General features: G+C 41.2%; 1 protein-coding gene and 1 long non-coding RNA gene across 3 annotated transcripts in view; one reads left to right on the forward strand and one right to left on the reverse strand.

Annotated features, from left to right (window-relative positions):
* NREP (neuronal regeneration related protein) overlaps positions 1–20,429 on the forward strand; it is a 28,419-nt gene extending 7,990 nt beyond the window's left edge. Inside the window, exons 3-4 of the mRNA XM_019450511.2 lie at positions 14,319–14,396; positions 18,694–20,429. Coding sequence (XP_019306056.2) covers positions 14,319–14,396; positions 18,694–18,819 — 204 coding nt within the window. The 3' untranslated portion in view covers positions 18,820–20,429. The remainder of the gene's footprint in view (positions 1–14,318; positions 14,397–18,693) is intronic.
* On the reverse strand, positions 5,453–11,028 carry LOC109267607 (uncharacterized). Of its 2 annotated transcripts, XR_008423781.1 has the most exons (3): positions 10,792–11,028; positions 6,764–9,317; positions 5,489–6,529 (listed from the first exon to the last, which is right to left on the reverse strand). It is a non-coding gene; the product is annotated as an uncharacterized LOC109267607 (long non-coding RNA). The 2 variants fall into 2 exon arrangements; XR_008423780.1 differs by lacking the exon at positions 10,792–11,028 and having other exon boundaries at positions 5,453–6,529; positions 6,764–9,757.
* Positions 20,430–21,569: the final 1,140 nt, after the last annotated feature.

Raw genomic sequence — 21,569 nt, forward strand, 5'->3', positions numbered from 1 at the left:
AACTGGGTGGAGCCACGTGCTAATCAGTTGTAACCACATGTACCCGGTTGGTTCCCTCTTTCCACTTCTTCCTGATTAGTCAGACATACTTACTCAAAATTCAAGCCAACACTGACATCATCATCATAAAATTGTTTACAGTTTGAGGCCTACAGGCTGTTACTAAGTTGGTCAATAGTCTAGTGACCATTTGAAGGGAATCTCATCACATGACACACAGAAGTTGGGGAAAGCCAAGACTGAGAAGGATTTTCCTTGAATTTCTTCTGGTTACAGCCTAGACTCATAGCTTAGAATACATCAGCTTCAAGATTCTCAATGTGAAATGACTTCACTAACTCTTTTAGTCCCTTCAGATGAGGCTGGACTTACCTGATTCTCTTGGTAAAAATAACATAGGTAAATGTCATTCCTTGAATTCTTTATGCCTACTCTCACCTCATACTTTTAAATAATTTATTTTTTAATTTCTGTGTTTAGACCTTCATAAATTTAGTTTCTGTCAGTGGGCAGTCATGTCAGGAACCATGTAAACGAATCTTATTTCTGGCCACAATGGAATATATTTTCCTAGAGGAACCAGGCACTTGTGACTCTAAACATACCCCAGGAGTCCCTCTGTGCCTTTGCTTACTCAATCCTAGAAAGAAGGCTCCTTCTGACAGAATAAAGCCATTCTTCAAGACTGAGTTTAAATAACAGCTCCTCTACAAAATTCACCCCTGCATATCCAGTAGGAATAATCTCATGCTTTCTCTGTACAGTCATCACACAACATTCTACTTATTGGCTGGGTTATTTCTGCCCATCTGTTTTTCTATCCTCCAAGTCTGTAAACTTGAAACAAGAACACTGGCCACTAGTACATAGGCATCATCACCTCTCTCTTTGGTAGTTGAGACTGTGATGCCTTGTGTTTTGTTTTGTTTTGTTTTGTTTTGTTTCCTTTTCCTCTCTAGTCATGATGGTGAATTCAGATGTGGAAAAGTTTCATCACTGAGAGGGAACTCTAGAACAGCTAGTGAAGTTGACTGGCATTCTCTTTCTGCACAGTGGAAGGAAACCCTAACTTTCATTGACATGTCCTAATGGGACGTTGGAACAGATCCCATGTCTCTGAACCAGTGTGATTGTTGCTTCAGTACCTATCCAGGATCTGGCACATCCTTAGTGACCAATAAATGTCTGTGGAATAAATGAATGAGTCAGTAGTTGGGGAAACATGGAGATCTGTTATTTCTGGGCAGAACCAGGCGACTCACCTTGAGATTTATAGCTAGTAACACCCGAATACTCTGCAGAATTGTGACAGCTCAGGTTATAAAATTTGTGGCCCAGGAAATGAGATGAGCACAGGTAGATTTTGAATTTACTACTGAAAAGCCCCTCGTAATAATCATTAAAGGTAGCTCGGTGGTAGGGAGGTAGGGGGATAGCTAAGTGAAACCTACACACAGTACAGGAACAACTCCTACATTTGGTGCTCCTTTCTTTTATACTTCTTTTGACCTTCTTTTAGAGGTCCTAAAAGAGTCCAAAAGGTTCACTTGGAATGGCCTGCTGAAAGAGGAATCTCCTCTCAGGGTAGAGTCACCCGTCTCATCTGCAACATTGCTGTGGAGAGCCATTATGTGCTGGGTTATTAATGCTGTTTTTCTAGCGGGTCCACAGTCTGTGTCTCAGCAACCTGACTGAGGCGGTCATGATGGTAAAGCATAATCAGCTTTGGTTTCACAAGGTAATGAAATCTTCATAAATATAATCATGGCCTATTATTACCTTCGAGTGGCTCCCATTTTAACGTTGTGCCTTAAAAGTGTTAGGATTATCTAGCTGGAGATGTTTTGAAGCCCTTGACTTTAGGCTGTGCTTGTTCAGCATTCATCCTTACTTTCATAGACAAAAATACAAATGGGACTCGTGTTTGAAAAGGAGAAAGAGAAGATACATAAGAGAACGTGGCCAATGAAAGGAAGGTCTGTTTGCCCCTTTTAAGCTGAAATCGGGAACCAGAGCCATTGATTGGAAAGAAAGGGAGAATAGCTCAGCAGTCATTGCCAGTAATAATATGAGCCAAAGACTCCTACCAAAAAGTAATTAAAACAAGAGGGAGATTCATAATGTGCACAGAAGTTCTGGTGTGGTTGTCCAGTTCTAGCTCCTCTCCCTTCTCCACTCCAACCGGTACTCAGATCACCATCACACGCCACTGTCCTTTGATTACTGGGGCAGGTAACAGCCTTCCTGTCTGAACTGCGTTTGATACAATTCCAGCGGGGAAAAGTACTGCAGTCTGGTGGCTGAACAGGGAGAAATCTACAAAAGTTGTTGTGTTTAAAGTGGGTCCAGGCATTTTGAGGACGCTTTTGTTGGATAAAGTCAGTGTCGGATGGAAAACCTGTTCTTGGACAGGAAAGAAGAGAAATTAGGAGAAGATACTGCATCTTAGGCAACCGACATTCAGAACTGTCAAGGAAAAGCTAGAGTTGGTAGTCAGATGGATAAAATTTACTAAGATAGTAATAAACATGACCCAAGTGAGGGATTGCTACTAAGTACTTTTCCAAGAAGTACTGTTTCATGCCCTTCATTAAATGATGGTAGTGAAAGTTACCCAGAAGGCTTACTGGGATCATGATCTGAAAGTCTGTTCTTGTTTTGCCAGGCATTTGCTGAATCTTAGCCTGTCAGTGTGCTGTGTGGGTTTGGCAGCACATGGTTGAACACTTAGCCCAGTGCCTGCTGCATTGTGGGGGACTCGGTGAATGCTGGCTGAAGGAATGAAGAGTGGGCAGGGAAAGGAACCACTCTTTGAAACATGCACTATCAGGGACTTCCAGTTGTTGTATGGTTCAGAGAATTCAGTTTTGAAAACATGACTTAATTACAAGTCCAGTCCTTTCCTGCACAGACACCCCAGGATTTGATGGCTTAGTTCCAAGGGAAAAAAAAAAAAAAACTCTTTTGAAGAAATGTGCTTGCTGCTTTGGCACTTCCAGCCCAAAGTAATGGGATGTACTCTTGGCAAGATGTTCATTCTATAGGATTGAAAGCTACCTACCAAATAGTGACTACCTCACCAAAATTAAGGACACAGCAAATATTTTTTGATTAATTGGTTGGATAATTGAGATTATATACCCAACCAATTCAGTTAATACAGCATCAGAAATTCTGCCCACATCTTCTCTGAGTCCTCGTCATGTTCATAATTTTGATCCTTCCTTAAGTGGATTTGACTGTTTCTGAAGCCTGGATGCTCTGGACCATAACTGAGTGTCCATTTCATGCTGCCCTGTGGAGACTTGGGTCTAATCATACATCATGAAATGCCCCAGGCCCTTGCATATTTTGCTCACTTCTTGATAATAGAATCTTAAATTGTTCTGATCTTGTTATCAAGGTCTGGGAGCCAAGTCTCCACATCTTTTCATCTTTATTAAGCATATTCTTTTTCCTTTTTTTTTTTCATGATGACTGCTTTTAAAGTTTTAATTTTATTATATGAAGCTTAACTGTCTACACTGTCACAATCAATTCAATCAGGGATTCAATTAAATTTGTTCTTTGGCATCCTAGAGCAATTCATCTGATTATTGTGAATTTTTATCAGCTGTTCTTACACTGTTTAGACAAAGCCAGAGGGACGCTGTATTTCTGAGTGGGATGGAATACATTGCATCAGTGTAATCTGAGGATCACCTGCTTTGTTATTTGCTATTTAGTGCCTTCATGATGATAATAGCTAATTGGCTTGTTACCCCGTCTCTGTTTTTCCATTTTTCTGACTTTAGGAATATCTGCATTTCTTCTGCATTAATTAAATGTTTCCAAATGGAGTCAGGTTAAATTTGTTTCTCTTTCTTGAATTACCATTCTTAGTAGTTTATACACTGTCTCTCTGGGCTAATGAGTGTTTCTTTTCTTCCTCCACTAGGATGATTTCATATTTTTATGTAGTAGAGTTGACCCTTGAACAACACAGGTTTGAACTGTGCTGGTCCACTTACATGCAGATTTTTTTATAGATACAGGACAGTAAATGTATTTTCCTTGTGATTTTCTTAATAACATTTCCTTTTCTCTAGCTTCCTTTATTGCGAGAATATAGCATATAGTACATATGACATATGAAATGTGTTAATTATGGCTGTTAAGTTTGGGGGGGGTTAAAAATTGCACACAGATTTTTGCACAAGCCGTTGGTGCCTCTGAATCCCATGTTGTTAAAAGGTCAACTATATATGGTTTGTATATTTGAAGATCATTGATAAAGATAAGGTTCTAATTCTCCTTTAAGCAGTTTGTTTTTAAATTGAAATATTGGAAAGCAAAGTTACGGTGAACATGATTTCAAATACATTTGATGAAAGAAAGATCTTCTGAATTAGACTGTGCATTGCTAGGCCCTCTGGGAAGTTGGTTGAGAGTTCATTTGGGGGTCATATTAAAACAATTTCGTTTCTCAGTAAATGCCCTTTGTAATTAGCTGCAGCCATTGCTAGATACTTGTTTTGTTCTAAACATTTCCTTCCACGGAAAATTGAAAAAAGACAAAAGTGTGATGACCAGTGTAGCTTGGGTTTAATTAGATCCAAAGTCTTAACGTAACCAAGCCAGAGTTGCTGGTCTAAAAGCAGTCTTTCCTCAAGGACTGTGGCAACACATGGATACTGGAGAGCAAACCCTCTCTGCCCTCAGACAGTGCTAATTGGTTTTTAGGTAAGTTATTTTTGAAGGGCAACACAGGCAGCAGAGCAACAAATATTTTTGAGAAAATGCCTCTTGATAGTAGGTGTCAGAAATTCAGCATTAGGGCACTAAGCAGAGATGCTCAGCGCCTCCTGTACTTGGGGTATTGAAAACCGGCCCCGGCACTCGGGGGAGCTTATGTCGGCACTCGAGGTGGCCCTGGGGAACTGGCAGAGGAGGTCCATGTCTGTCGACAGACAGTATTCTATGAGAGGAGAGGCTGGGTTTGCATCCTGCCTTCTCTACTGCTGGGTTCTGTGGGCAGGCTCCCTGATGTGTCTCCCTCAGTATTCTCATCTGTAAAATGATGAGGATGATGGAAATGGCAGCCAGTCCAGATCCCCTTACGTGTGTGCTTCAACCTGTTGCGGCACTGTGATGTATTGGTGAATTTCATCCTTGGAACCACACCGAGGATTAAATAAGCACACCTGGGAAACATGCCTAAAGACATTATAGTGAACCCGTGTGTGCATTTCCACAGAAAACTGGGGTCTCCAGATTTACATACTCTCCCTGTGTGGGTTCCAGCAACTCCTGTGTATTGTTCATAGTTCTCTTCCTTTGGAGAAGTCAAGTTTTAATGATTGGTTTACAAGGGAAGAGAGACTGAGGGGGGGAAAAAAAAACAAAAACATGAGGTCAGAGTATTGTGTTGTTGGAGAATGTAGTCAGGACTTAGAATCAAGGCCTGAGTTTCTTTAATTTTTTTGGTAATGTTTATTTTTGAGAGAGAGAGAGAGAGAGAGCGAGCATGAGTTGGGGAGGGGCCGAGAGAGAAGACGACACAGAATCCGAAACAGGCTGCAGGCTCTAAGCTGTTAGCACAGAGACCAATGCAGGACTCGAACTCACAAACCTTGAGATCATGACCTGGGCTGAAGTTGGACGCTCAACCTACTGAGCCACCCAGGCACCCCTTGAGTTTCTAATACTACCTTTTTCATGTCCGTTAGAATATAAGTGAGGTAATTTTGCCTCCCACGTTGGCATTCCTCTTCCTTTTGCAGTTACCTTCACACTCTTGATGTATGTGTGTCTTCGGTGACTCCCAGCCCTGAAACCCTACATCAATTTGGGTGGGTGGCTGCCCCTTTGGGTCTTGTTTGCTTCCCACAGTACTGCCTGACTGAGCCCTCATCCCTCCTAAATCAGACCATTTCTCCTGCCAGTGAGGTTGAAAATCCAGGTGGTGCACGGGGGCACATCCATCCTAATCTTACTCTTATCCTCTGGTACTTTTAGTTTTTTGCCAGTTTTCGCAGAGGACAGGTGATGGAAACTTCTTAGTGGCCTATGACCTGAGCACTTACAGCATGTGGGTACAGATCTGACTGTATTTTTCCTTTTTTAAAAGCCAAACTTATAAGACAGTCAGCTAGCATCTGATTTAAACTACTTTTAATTATAGCCTCTTGCAATAGAAATGACTTTTTCCCTCCAAATTTGGTGATCTGTTATGATACTGTTGAAGAGGTAGCAGTCTTTAAATGACCAAGGCAGTGTGGGGCAAGCATGGAGCTGCAGAGTGGCTTGGGCTGGGGGATTTGCAGCTGCCAGTAGAAGAGGGCACACCGATGGGAAGAGTGAGTGATTTCTTTGGGAATGAGCACTTGGGGACAAAATGCACACTTTCTGGAAAATTCAGTCTTGAACTTGTCAGCAAAAGGAATGCTTTGATATTTCCACAAACTCCTCAAAAGCAACTGGCTATCTCATCATCCACCTAGAGCAAGAAAAGTCCAAAATTCTTAGGTCTAGATAAAAAAAAAAAATACTAGGGGCGCCTGGGTGGCGCAGTTGGTTAAGCGTCCGACTTCAGCCAGGTCACGATCTCGCAGTCCGTGAGTTCGAGCCCTGCGTCAGGCTCTGGGCTGATGGCTCGGAGCCTGGAGCCTGTTTCCGATTCTGTGTCTCCCTCTCTCTCTGCCCCTCCCCCGTTCATGCTCTGTCTCTCTCTGTCCCAAAAATAAATAAAAAACGTTGAAAAAAAAATTAAAAAAAAAAATACTAGTCTTTGAAGCCTTTAACGAAAGAAACTGATTTTGGAGGACTTTTATGTTGGTGAAAATTTTCATAAGGTTTTCGTGAGTAGCACATACTTTGGGACAAGAGGAAAGAAAAAATGGCATTCTTGGTGTGTAGAAATCAGACTTCTTATAGTTATTTGAAGGTGAAACTCAGCATACCTAACATTACTTAAACCAGCTAATAAAAGCAAGATGAGATGTTTCCTATTAACCTTGGAATGTGCTTGGAAAAAGTCCTGCTAGCTCCAGATGTCTGATATTGGAAAGCATATCAGCAGCATTACCCTCGTTTGTGACAGAAAATACCATGCAGAAATTCACAAGTGCCCTTTGTCATAGTGAGCGCAGTATAGTTTTCTTCTTTTTCTCCCTTTCTCCCCCCACCCCCAGGGCCTTCCTTCTTTTTCTTCTTCCCCTCCCTTCTCATCTTTCATCTTAAAAGTAGGAGAAACATTGCAAAATATAGTGTTTCTAATTTCTTAATTACAAGTAAATCCCAATTTGTATGAAGGAATAAGGTGGTCCAGACTTAGAAACCCAATGTGTTAAGTAAATATTTAGTCTGGTTCCACTCCAGGGAGGTAAAAGATTTTATTAACATATTTGTTGAGGTCATGGGGTCAAGGAAAAACTTATGCTGTGCTTAAATGCCTGAGGGGCCCCCTTTTTTTTTTTTTGTTTTGCTGCTAGTTAACAAAGGCCAGTATTTTTTTTTTTCTGCTGAAAAGAGCAAATATCTTGTTTTGTGGCCTTTACTTTCTTATTGTTCATTCACAAACTGCTTAATCTCAAACCAGAGCTTTAAAAAGCTGCTTTATTTTTTCCCTTTGTTTGGAAAAATCTCTCCTTAGATATCCCTTATGAGATTTGTGTCCAAGCTTTGTTCTCGTACTTATTCTTCTGGTTTACTTTGGGCTGTTATCAGCTGTTTGTACTTTGTTTTGTCTTCATCACCGAAAAGAAAAATCGTCCATTAAAAGTCAAAATTTGAAGCATTCAACTTAATTCCTTGAGTCCAGTCCACAGTTTGGCTCGGATTACTGTACCAGGCTGACCTCCAGCCCAGGGGAGGGTGCCTTGGCAGAAATCTGAGAATTCCTCGATCAGTAACTCCCTTTTTTGGATTTATGGAGTCTTTAGGTGGATTGCTTTGTGCTGAGCATGTTCCTGTTGGAAAGGAATGAGGCAGGGGTGAGAGGAGGAGTTTGCGCAACACACGTTTGCAGCTGACCTCGGTGTTCACCACGCTCAAATTAGCCAGCTGTCGCTGCAGCCTGCCTTAAACCAGGCACCATCAAAGCCTGAAAAATCACACAACAGTCTCAGATAGTGGTGGCAAAGCAAAGTTGGATCATTGTGTTAACCTTTTGTGGCTTGCTCCCGACTTGATTCGTGGCTCCTCTCGAAAGTCTTTGCTATTATTCTTAGAAATCAAAATTTTAAAGACTCAGCAGCTAAACAAGCAGCATATTATATTGTGGAACAGAGTGACTGGGAAAGCTCTTTGCGCTGACGATTAATTTCACATGTAAACACTTTCGTTTTGTTGCCAGCGAGGAGATTTCCTTTTCCTTTCTCTGCCTCCTTGAAATCTAGAAATAAAATTCCACAGCTGTCAGGTTCCCACATATTCATCAGCGGCCTCTCAAGATGGCTTCATGACGAGCAGAGTGAATTTAAAGAATTCTACTATGAAAGTCTACACAGCTTGTCTCAGACACCCCAACTCACAAAGTAAAGAATTCTAAATCTCTCGCCTGCCTGTAACAGGTAGTAACACGCTGCATGGGAATAAAACGTGGACGTTTTCCGTGCCCATAGTGGACACACGCACCCAAAGCAAAGCTCATGCCAGTGGGCTTAGCCAGTGTGAGCTCTCATCATCTTCTTGAGAGCCCGTTGTCTCCTCTACCCCTGTTTCTACAGGTTGAGAACTTGTCGGGCCACAGAAGAGCTGAGAGTGTCAGCAGGTGCTGTAATACAGCAGTGTCCTAAAAGGTCCTGGTTTCCTTTCTAGCAGGACGGCACTTATGGCTGAGTGCAATAGTCAGGTGTTTGCAATGCTTTCTCTGTAATTACCCATTGTTACCGCAGCCAGCTTCTGTGTGTGTGTGGCATTTAGGTGGCTGCATGTTTCATTTAGTTCCCAAACAAGAATGTTTGCCAACTTGGGCACCAACTAACACTTGCTCTGCTTTCCAGAGTGCGCACAGGTGACATATGTTATCTGAATGGCCCAGTGTTCTGTCTTTTTATGTCTTCTGGTTGCAGGGCATTTCCTCCATGGTGTGCTCCATCTCCAGACAGCACTCGCAGGGTTAGGCGGATCGCTAAGACTAGGTCTCTAGAGAGAGGGAGCTGAGTGCATCATCTTTTGGCACCATCTGATCTTTGATGTAATGCTGTTCAGAGAAAATGATCCTTGTAACTCATTTATGGTTTCAGTTTACATCCTGCCCTCTCACATGGCCAGCAACACCTGGGAGCAGACTAGCTTTTGAGGGAGATTCTTAACAGCACCACTTCAAAAGGTATCTGCAGAAATGAAGTACATGTATATGCATATAAATTCTCCTTGTAATACAGTACCCGCTTTCATGACCTCCCAGCCAATTAGTCGGAACAGAACATGTACACACGCAGACACACACACATACTGTTTAGTTGGCAGAGATTACGAAATATGCTACTTTGCCGTTTGAAGAATTAATTATGCAGGTTGGACACCTGCTGCCCTGGTCTGTTTTCCTAATTGCAGGGGGTGGGCACCTGTCCTTGTTAAGTCATAAAAGGGCCATGTGTGTGCATTCCTTAAGCACACAGAACTCCACCAAGGATAGAATAATTGTGGTCATTAACAACCAAGCCATGCAACATCTTCATAGCAGGTTGCTAAGAAGGTATGTTAACCAATTAATAAGTAAGCTCCATATACATATGTGATGTTCTGGCTCTGAAATGGCCATGAACCTTCCTTTGAGGGTCATTTTCTTCAAAGAGCTACTGCTAAAGAGAGAAGTGAAGAGAGGAAAATACAAATTTAGAACCAGGAAACATGTCAATTTGTTTGATTCTGTGTGTGGACCATACTATTGGAAAACATGCTGCAAGATTTTAAATGAAAAGCTTAGGAGAGGTTTAAAGAATTTAAATGATAATCTAGTTTGTGTGGTTTTAGGACCTTGCAGGAGTTGTCTCTGACTCCCCCCACATTTTATTTTTCTAATCTGGATACCAAGTAATAATATATTCAGTGACAAGCATGAACACTCAGCCTTTCCCAGAATTCAAGCAAAACTTTTAACAGTAAAATTTTCCTTGCCTCTGTATTTTCTCAAACTCTCAGGTTTTCTTAATTGTTGAGGATATGGTTTGTTTCTCTGATTCCTGACTTCTGGAAGAATAGTATTCCAGAGGGTTTTGAGGATTTTGCTTGAGCAAGAGCAAACAACTATTAATATATAGAATAATTTAAAAGAATATGTATCTTCTTGATAAAAGAATGCAGTCTTCTATTGGGAAGATTATGGCAAACTTTGGTTTACTTGTTTAATAAAACAATAGTTTTGTACTGCCATGTGTATTACTCAGAACGCTTACATTTCTGAGATGTAAACCACTACCAACAACAGAGAACTCAATGAAGTTTAAAAAAGAAAAAATTCGATTAATTGGCCTTCATGAAAAACATGAACTTGAATTCAGAAAACTGAGTGAATAGAATGAGTTGAAGCCATGTGTCCACCTTTGGAGCATCAGTTGACCAGGACCAAAAAGAATGAACAGGGTTAGGGTCCAGCAGGAACAGATGGACTTCAGGAAGACAGATCAACTTACCTGTTTTCTGACCCATATATTACCAGCACCTGATATTCAGAACCAGGTAAAAGACTGGGTACAGCAGCCTGTGGGGTTGCATTTGTGCTATTGCTATTATGGCCACTGAGAGCTGCAGTGAGACCTCCTGGCCATTGGGTGCTTTCCCACATGGACCTCATTACATCCTTACCCTGAACCCACTATCTTCCTTGGCTTGCGTCTGGTAACCGTTGGATGCCCTCCCAGATCTGCTCACTGCCATCCCCATTTCCTCTGATGACAGCACAACTGGATGGTTTGCTGAGTGTTGGTTTTGTTTCTTTAGCCTGTGGAGACCGGTTCCAACAACTATTGTATTTGACATAACCTATACGTTTTTGTTAATTGCACTTAAAGCACACTATTAATTTGCTAGGGCTGTCAAGACAGAGTATGTTTGTTTTCCCACAGTTCTGGAGTCTGGAACTCTGAGGTCAACCTGTCGGCAAGGCTGGTTTATTCTGAGGCTGTTTCCTTGGCTTGTCGATGGTCATCATCTCCCTGTGTCCTCACGTGGTCTTTCCTCTATGTGTGTCCGTGTCCTCATTTCCTCCTGATAAAGACACCAGTTTTATTGGGTTAGGACCCACCCTGATGAACTCATTTTAACTTAACTGCCTCTTTAAAAACCCTATCTCCAAACATACCCACATTCCAACTGGGGGGTAGGTTTCTGACAGGAATTTTGTATGTGAGGGATGCACAATTCGGCCCGTAGAACACCCTTCTATAAAATGATCTTTTTAGAAGGTCTGTCATCAAGCCCGCCCACCCCCCACCGCCGGCACAACTAGATTTGCACTCCTAAGAGGCAGGAACTGTATTTCTCTTCTTGCAGTCTCTAGAATCTAGCAGTGTCCTGGCACACTGCAGGTGCTTCCCATACTTGAAGTGAATGCATGCATAGGCAAAGGCATTCTGAGGTATTTGAAAGCAAGGGTAATGGTTGTCCTAGATCTTTTCCCTTAAGTCCTTTGTTTTAGAGTCTCAAAACACCACTAGTATGAAAAAGAACCAAGCTGTAATGTAGGTAGTATATTTCCAGTAATCTACCAACTTTCTCCAAATCCAAAAAAGGTTAAACATCCACTTTAGATGCTATAGCCAAGGGTATGCTGAGTTCTTAGAGACCAACCAAGCAAGTTTTAAGAATGTAACTAAGATTTCTCTATCCCTGCCATTTTTGGCTTAAAGTTCTGAGTCTCAAGGAGACTGGAAGAATTTACCACAAGGCCAAAGTGACATTTCTTTTTCCTAAAGAACACAATGATTACTTTATGATTCAAACACTAAAAAATGCCCTTGGTCAATTCATGGCTAAATTAAATATGTTTCAAAAGGACAAATTTGGGTTAGGGGAGGAAGTTTCCTTAGTTGTGGGTTTTACTATCAGATACTCATGTTCCTGAGTTCTTTGGCAAAAAAAAAAAAAAAAAAAAAAAAAATCATTGTTTTTATTTAAAAAAAAAAAGGAAAGTTCTTAGAAAAAACAAATTGTAAAAGTAACAAGCAAAATGATTTATGAGGCAAGCTATTTATCCCTGCAGATTGGACTTGAGCGGCTTTCATAGTGATGCTTTGAACCTGGGAAGTTAAATGCTGAAGCAGTGTCATTTTGTTAAAATGGAGTGTCACAGAAAAGCTCAAGAAAAGAGATATAACATTTACTTGATGTTACTTCTCATCGTGTCCGTGTGCCTAAGTTTTTACATGTATTTGTGTCAACATTTTTGGTTTGCAATGGCACTTCATTTCTCGCTATATGTGTAATATTTGAAATTGTACTTAAAGCCTGTTTTTAAAGGTAGTAATGTAAAAATGTAATCATTTTATATTTATATTAAGTGAATCTACAGTTGGTTCCAGTTGGGAACCTCCTTAAATTAAGCACTAATTGGTACTTTGTATGCTGTGACATTGTTTTAAGCCCTAAAAAAAGCTTATATATTTTAGATTGCAATTTTGTGGTCTTCCCCCATTCCCGGTTAGAGGGAGTGTCAGGGGTGACTTGTCTGTCCCAAATGAGGCAGGTGGTAGAATTCTCCCAGAAGGATCTGAGCACAGGAGGGGAAAGCTGAACAAAAGAAAGGAGGTTCAGGTTGGGGGAACCACGTGGCCCAGAAAGCAGACCTGTCCAGAGTACGAAAATAGGTCCAGTTCTTGCAGGATGAGCTCTCAAATATTTAAGATACAAGAGAGGTGATAGGCAATTTGCATTCTGGGGTGATTTGAGGGCATCGGGGTAGTGGGAAGAACTGATGTTTAGAATCTGGAAATCTAGTTTTAGTTCATGTCCTATTCTCCACTCACTTGTGGCTTTGGGCAAGTGGGTGACCTTTTTGAGTTTTTGTTTTCTCATCTCTGAAATGAGAAGACCTATTTACAGGTTTATTGTCAGGATATATTAGGGTGATATATGCAAAACTAACTGGGATGTGCCATAAACGTTCCTGGAGTATGGCAAAGATGGGTACTGTTAAACTACCCCCAAAGAATCAACACAGCCATCCACTGCTCCTACCTCAGGCCCCCTGACCAAGCGGATTACCTGGGACACTGAAAACATTACACTTAGCCCAGTGACTAGGCTACCACATCTCTGCTTCCAAAACCAAAGATGTTACCTCTGCGTGTTAACCTAGTAGTGAGATGTGCTTCTCAATATTATTTATTAAATGTGAGGCTTATTTAGAGCATTTAGTGAATCAGATCTGGAGGGAATCTTATCTAATTTTCTCCCGTCCTCTCCCCTCCCTTCAAGCCAGGCTATATCAAATGTGAATTAACTCTGGCAGATGGCTGTTAGATTCTGTTTCTAAATTTCTTGAAGGAAATTTCACAGTTTTTCTTCTTTAAATTCTTTCAGTAATTTAACAATTCTTATGCCAAGTCCTTCCTTATAGCTGACCTAAATCCATGTTGTAATTTAATTCCTAACCCCCTACTCCTGTCTTTCCCAGAGATGGAGAACAGCTGGTCAGCAACCTTCTTATGATAATACCCTCTGTATATTTAGAGAAGAATTACTCAGTTTGACTCACGCTCTCCACCTTGTCCCAGCTCTGCCCCCACCCCCAGATTCATCAGCTGCTATTCTCTGAGTCATTCATGGCGATGCTGCCCATCTCCCTGCCTCTCTCTTGGACACTTTGCTACTTTCAGGCACGGGACAGTGTTGCCAGGGGCCACATGGACCTGGGGAGAATGCATGCCGCTTGTTCCTGCCCTCATGCTTTGTGCATAATGTTGAACTTTATAATCAATTATCAGAATAACCCCTAACAGTGTTTTATGGGTGTGTGGCACATTTATCTCACGGAGTTTTGCAAGCATATTTATCATAGGTTGCTTTGAAAGTTAGGCCTCCCCAGTACTTAGTTTGCTCAGCCAGTCATGTCATAAGGCTGCCATTTAGCATGCTAAAGGTAACACTGATTGACATCTTTGTTCTGTTGGGACTTAGTCCTGGGAGACACTGAGCCAGAACTCTCCTGAGTGCAGTATACATTTGGAAGCACACAACAGTCTGAAAGAGGTGAATGGGCTTCCCCAGTGCTCCAAGTTGCCATCAGGAAATAAGTGACACTGAGGGAGACTGAGCTCATGAAGTTGATCCTGTGTGGTTTCAGAGTGGATGCTGTTTTTAATTTGAATGTGTGTGCTTTTATGTCTCTGTAGGTTTATTACCCAGAGCTCTCTGTCTGGGTCAGTCAAGAACCATTTCCAAATAAGGAAATGGAGGGAAGGCTTCCTAAGGTAAGATCCCTACCTACCATTTTGTTAATTTTTTTTTCAATTTCAAGGCAATTAAAAAAAATCAGTGTCTTTTTTAATATCCATCTAGTCTACAATAATAATCCATTGACATGATACTGTTATAACTTTGGAAATAAAATATACTAATATGTGTGTATATGTATATATATGTGTGTGTGTGTGTATATATATATATGTACATATATATATGTACATATATATATATATATATATATATATATATATATATATATACAAGGTTCTTATATATATCATATAAGAATCGTGGAATCAATTTATCCAATGTACATTTTACAGGTTTTCAATTTGTTCCATACTTGGGTAGATAAATTCCTGTATGGTGATTAAACTGAAAAATATCTTAAAGGTAGAAGATGATGACACTTTTGTCTGGTAATAGTGCCCAAATGTCTGATGAAATTCCCCAGGAAACAAAACAGAAGGAACGTAAAAAACTATTATTTTTCTTTCTTCTAATTTTTAGGCCTAAAAATATTTTCTACAAACATGCTTTCATTGTTCTGACATCTTAGGTATGACAATTTTCTGCCTTAAGAAAATCTGTCAAATTTACATTTTGGATTTTAGCACCATTTCCAACAGCAACAGTTTTTAGGGTAGATACCTTTGGACTTTGCTGTTAAGGTAAATATCAATTTGACCTTAAGGAGGAGGACTGTACTTTTTACCACTGACCTGTTGATTTTGCAATTAAGAAAGAAAAAGTGCACTGAAAATAAAATTTCCATTTAAAAGTTTCATAAGTGTAATTGACAAATGGTGAGGCCTTCCCAGATCTTATTGACTTTTTAATGTTTGAGAAATTCTTACTTACACTAAATGGTTTCAGCAGTTCCCTTTTACTGACAGGCAGAACTTGAAGAGATTGTGTCAACTGGCAGTTTGCATTAAGAGAAAACAGTTCTAAATCACTTTTAGTCTTTCAGAGAACTTCTGCCGGTGCAGAGTGAAACCACTAGTAGGAAAATGGGTGAACAAAATGATTCTGGCCATGCTCTAGTTACACTTGTGCTGTCTTATAGAGCTGGGATGGAGGTGAGCTAGTGTACTGGAGCTTTACTTACGACACACACACACCCCATCTCACCAGACTACCTCCCCACCACCACCTACCACTCAACCACCCCCCTAGCACAGCCCCTGCACCATACCGCCTCAACGCAACCCTACCACACTGCCACACCGTCACCTTACCAACAGCAGTAGTGTAACTCTCGACATCCTTTACTGAGAAGCTCAGGGCATAATTCGTCCGAGCAGCTGAGGGTAAGACATGATAATGGAAGGGGTAAAGAGAGTATAGTGTTTTCATTATTTCTGTCCCATTCAGCCATCTGGAAGTCCTTGATACTGGTGACATCAACCAGAGTGACAAGACTAGGCAAGTTCTTCAATGAGGTCAACAATGCCTCCCTTTTTCTTAGAAGGCCCATCCAGGTCATTGGCCTTGCCTCCACTGAGGCATCCTCCAGGAGGTTGGCACAATGAATCCTGAGATTCAGGTCTTCTGTTAATCTCTTTCCTCTCTTCATATGTGAAGAGTACTTTAAGCATATTTGTCCTTCCCAAGCACTTTCTTTGTAGAAAAGCATATCTTTGCATAATAGAGAAAAATAATTTTGACTTACTTGATCTGAGCCACATTACTGAGTAATTGGGGGATTCATACACTAACAGTCCTCAGCAGAGAGGGGCCACCCAGCTTGAGGTAGATGAGTCACAGGAGCATCGGTCTGTGGAAGTCACTGGACACGTCTGTTCCTGCTTCTCCAGCCTTCTAGGTTGCTGAAGATCCTCAGTCCTTGGGAGCCATTATGTGCTGGATAATGGAGGAAGATAGGATTAGTTTTGCCTGAATTCTTACAAGGCCTAACTTCTGGAGAAATAAGACTACATTGTAGTCTTCCCCTTGCTGCAGAAGCCTACAGTTGCTTCAGTGGGTGCAGACTTTATTCTTTTTTTCAAAAAATGAGGGACAGGGATTAAGGGCTAAAATCTAGTAAATTCCAGCCTCCAGAGGGAGGATGTGCATTACTTTTTCTCCCCAGGAGCTCCTCTCCCCCTAGGCTTGTTGGGTTGTGGTCCCTCAGGGTGCTTTGCTAGCACACCTGCCTGCATGGCTTACCGCCACTTCCTTGCAGTGTCCAGTCACTTGGGTATCTCCTATACAGCAAGTTGCTGAAGGGCAGGATGGACAGGGACTGTTTCTGCCTCTGTTTTAATCTTGGTAGCCTTAAAATCTGAGTACTCAAGCCACAGTAGGCACTCAGAACATGAAAAATTAAAGAAGACATAAATGTTTGGGGGGCCTCAGAAGAGAAAAAAACAGTAAAAATGGTACTTTCAAATCTGAAATAATCTCCTTCGTATTTTTTGGTCTGGAAAGACCTCTCCCCAAATTACCCAGAATCCCACCCAACTCTTCATTTGGTTTTGCTGTGTATTTTCCACGGAGGTAAAAGATCATTAAGACAGAGACTTACGTAGAGACAAATGTTCTATATATTCACTCTATATTAACGAACAAAGTATGAACTAAAGTAAGCAACTTTAAGACCGGTCACGTATAGAGTGCAGTTGAGTGAAATAACACTTAAGAACTTTTGATTTCCTTTCCTGGCCTGTGATAATTGGCAGCCATTGAATTCTTCATTTATTCAAAGCCTAAGTCTTCCATATCTTGAAACGTGCTGATGGCTGATAGAGGAGCAAGAACACACATTTTAAAAGCACCAGGATTATAGTGGATTTTTAAAAAAATCTTGGGGTTATATGCCAAAACGTCATGATTAAATTTATTTTCACAACTGTAAAAGACTCCCCAATATAATGATTTTGGAAACTTACCTAGATCCTTAATTGTGAGTGGTAATTATATTTTAATTCAATTTTCTGATTTTGTCCTATTGCTATTTAGTTGTGCCAAAACAACTTCTAAATCACAGTCTAAGACTGGAACACTGAAGTACATACTGAGTAGATTTTCTATACATCCGGAAATGTAGTATGCTCGCAGAGTCTGAAATTTTTAAACCCAAATTTAGGCATACCAGATGTTTAACATGAAAAATCTATACAGTAAATAAGACTTATTAAAGCTAAATTATCTATTACATTTAGTTCATCCTGGGGCTGCTGAAAACATTTATTCAATTTCAAGTTGTTTTAAAGTCCCTGACTTCTGAATTCTTCTTAAAAAGAAATTCAAATGCCATAATTTACAGACCTCAGAGCAAGATTATTACTTTACTCATATCCAGTCAAAATAGCTTGTTATAAATGTCCTATTGGAATATGTCACCTGAGCAAAAAGGGAAAAAAAAAATCTCTTAAAACCATATTGGATAATGTACCTGAGACAACTACAGCAATTAATGGTTTGGCTGACAGACAGACTGTTGTCAAATCACTATTTTCGTATCTGATTGGGGCATACAGGGTTAGCCCTATATTTTTCAATTACACCTTGGGCAAATGGGCTTCCTTGACCTGCCCTCTTGCTGTTTGGTTATGATGGAGAGCTTCTCCTCACGGGTGCTTGATGGAGCATCAGTCACATTGCAGTTGGATTATTCTAGAAAGAAGCACAAACACCTCACTTATCAGGCTTGTGAGGACAGATTTAGAATAGCCCCAAGCCAAACTCGCTGATCTCACTCTCTCCTGGCCTGTGTTTCACACTGTCTTCCTCTTTCCCACTCCCACCTTTGGTACCGCTTGTGATTCTGATTATCAGACCCACATGGACTGGGCCAGGTGTTCAGAGAATGAACCATACATAAATTACATCTGTACAAGCTGTGATATTCTTTTAAACATTTTTTTATTATATGTTGTCAAACAGGCAATTACCCACCTCCACAGCCATTGAATGCTTTAAGCAAAATGTATTAACGCTCATGAGCACCTCTTACCCAACCTCATGTTGGGCCCTGTCTGATACTAGAAACTGTCCTCAGAAACCTGACTCTGGGGAATGCTGCCTCCCACATGGCTGGGCACAGCCATCAGAGAAGCACTTGATTCTACTGAAGCCAAGGCAGCTAGTGTTTAATTACTTCATGCCCCCACAGACCTAATATTTACATTCAGGCGAACTGTGTTTAATATGTAAACTCTGCAAAACATGGGGAGTTCAAGGATAAAAGGCGGGAGGGAGAGGCAAAAAATTTCAAATGGTTTCACAAGCATGACTAAGTGCCTTTTGTGTGTGTGTGTGTCCATCTGTTTGTGTGTGGGTCCACCTGCTTTTCAGGGAAGCCTTCCTGTCCCCAAGGAGGTGAACCGCAAGAAGGATGACAAGATTGAGACTGCCTCCCTGACTCCACTTGGCAGCAGTGAACTCCACTCCCCAGGCATCAGTTACCTCCACTCTTTTTAATCGTTAACACCTCCATTTGTATTACATATGGTGTATGGGTATTGATGAGGTCATGGTATCATATATGGGATTTTTTTCTGTGTAAATCATCAAGTATAAGAAGAAACTATGGGACTCTGAGCCTTGCTTTAGAGAATTTACAGTGGACAAATAGGTATCATCAAACCAGTTTTTAATCATTCTGACTCAAGTGAAAACGCTCAGAATTTCACACTGTGAATCCACGTTTACAACCCTTACAGGTGGGCCTTCAGGCCTGGTTCTCGATGACGATGTCTTCCACAACTCAGACTCCCTCTGCTGTCACACAACCGGTCCACTCCTGCCTTTTCACTCACACAGCTCCCTACTGCTTCTTGCAGAGGCTGAGAGTCCCCATTTTTTTTTTCATTTAGATGTAACAAGCCTAGTAGTTTATGTTCATCAATTGTCTGTATATCTCTATATTTTATCCATGTACTCTTTTGATGTATAGAAGTAGTTTGAAACTCATTGTTTCCTTGTGGTAAGTGACCGAGATGCTGCCACAGGACCTGAGACACTGATGAATGGTGCTATTTTGGACTTTCAACATGCTCCTTGGCGAGGTAGCTCTGACGGAGTTATATTTTATTTCCATGTTCTAAGAAGGTGTTGGTACTCTGTTTCCCTGAATGTTGTTCTCTAGACCGGATTGACTTGTTTTCCTCGTGTCTTCAGTGTGGCTTTCTTCTTCAGCGTGGTAGGTTGGCGAATGCTACCAGAGAGAGTAAGAGACTCACGTCTCATTGGCTGGCGCTCATGGACATGCAGTCAGTGGAGCGGGAGCAATCACAAAACTGTAACTTACTTACCAAATCTCTTCTTTCCGGTAGCCTCGCCTGCCTAGCTTAGAGAAAGACAAGCAATAATTTGACAGGCATTTTTAGGTGTCTCTTTTGGTTCTTTTTGTTTGAAAGGATATGGGGGGGGGGGAAGGGCAAACTTTTAAAATACATGCCCTCCAGAAAAAAATCCAAAACACTGGCATCTGAGTAGGTATATGCAAATTACACCGTTCCCAAAAGTCAAGTTGGAAAACCTATCTATAAAAAAATTTTTTTTAAAAAGGCAGAGCACTCTTTTCCGGCAGTTTTGAGAAGCAAGGTGTAGATTTTACATTTTTGTCCTTGCTCCCAATGAAATGGATAAACAAAAATAAAATCAGACAATACCATCTTCTCATGGATTGTTGTTGTGTTAGCCAGTCTGAAAGCCCACCTTAATTTTTATATAACCGTCTTGTAGCTCTTCCTTTGACAAGGCAGGCTCTGTCCCGCCCTGTCATGCTTCTGACTGTTAACACAGATGATGCATGTAACTTCTTCTTTCTCTTCTTGCTCCCCCACTGGCCTGAGTTTCTTGTGCATTTTCCTCCTCCCTCCTTTGTTAGAATAGGTATATCAGCTGTGTAAATAGAGCAAGAAAACAGTATTCTGCATCTGTGGCATTTATGTAGAGTTGCAGTTGTGCGCTGCTGAAAATGCAGGCTTTTGTAACAATGTGATCTTTACTGATGCACTCACAAGTACCCAGTGTATTTTAGCTATTTTAGTAGTCTTTGTTCAATAAATATGCAAGCTGTAAGGTAACTGGCTTGGCTCATCATTGGAGAGGCCTACTTTTGAATGGTTTCCCTGGTTCATGTTAATTCATGTGTTCTCAGAGCCCCAAAAGTAGACCGAAGGGCAAATCTGGAAAGAGAATCTGCTCTGCCTTTCATGTGCGTTCCCTTCTGAAGGTTTTACGAGATGAGGGGTGAGGCAGTGGCTTGTCGGGATGGTTTTGGAGAGCTGCCTCTGGATACAAAGAAGAATTAAACCAAGACCCTTTTTATTTCTACACTTTTTCTTTCCCCTTTCAGGGTACTCCCACACACCTCAAAACTTACTCTTTCTTACTCCTTGCCATTAAGACCTACCTTATGGCATTCTTTATCCCAAAGATACCAGCCCTCACGTCTTCATGGCATATTTGCACTTAATACACAGATAAAAGGCTTATGCTTGGAAGAAGATACAAATTTGAGACACGATTTTAAGTCACTAATTCATAGGGGTCCAGCTACCTGGAATCTAGCACATGGTAAAAGGGCATCACCACAACTCCTGGAGGTCTCCTGTGACCCTGAAACCCAGAAATTCAGGGGGTTCATCCTCTCCCTGTATGAGAAACACAGCTGCTCTCTTCTCCTTCCAATGACAGTGAAACTTCATTGCCTTACCACAAGGTGCGAAAGTGGCTGGCTGGGTTCAGACACTTGAGTTTCACCTGAACAGAGGCTAAGGAACAGGCCTCTGAGATAAAGGCCAGAGAGAAGGGAGAGGGGCAGAAGGTGACCTTGCCCCAAACTGGGTGATCAGTTTCTGGAGAGGCAATCCGATGCTCTCTGAGAAATCTCGAGTCTTGACGTGTGTGTGTCAGGAAGGACTTTTACACTGGGGAGTTACTTTTGAAATTAATGCACATCTCAGATTTTGGTGAAGTGTCCTATTTACCCTCAACTTTTATTAAGATAAAGGAGCCTTAGGGCAGAACTAAATCCCAGCTGCCTTCCATGTACTCAGAATTTGTCCAATCTGAAAGAAAAGTCTTAAAACGGAGCTACCACTACCTTTTTTGGTAATTCCGTCCAGAGGTTCCTATTTCTGAACATAAGAGAAGTCCTCCTTAAACTTAATTACCTTCCACCTTATAAACAACTGCCATTTTCCTTGCCCAACAGCTTCCCA

This window comes from Panthera pardus, unplaced genomic scaffold (assembly GCF_024362965.1).
Source record: "Panthera pardus isolate Hobbes unplaced genomic scaffold, ASM2436296v1 HiC_scaffold_2, whole genome shotgun sequence".
NCBI classification, from domain to species: domain Eukaryota; kingdom Metazoa; phylum Chordata; class Mammalia; order Carnivora; family Felidae; genus Panthera; species Panthera pardus.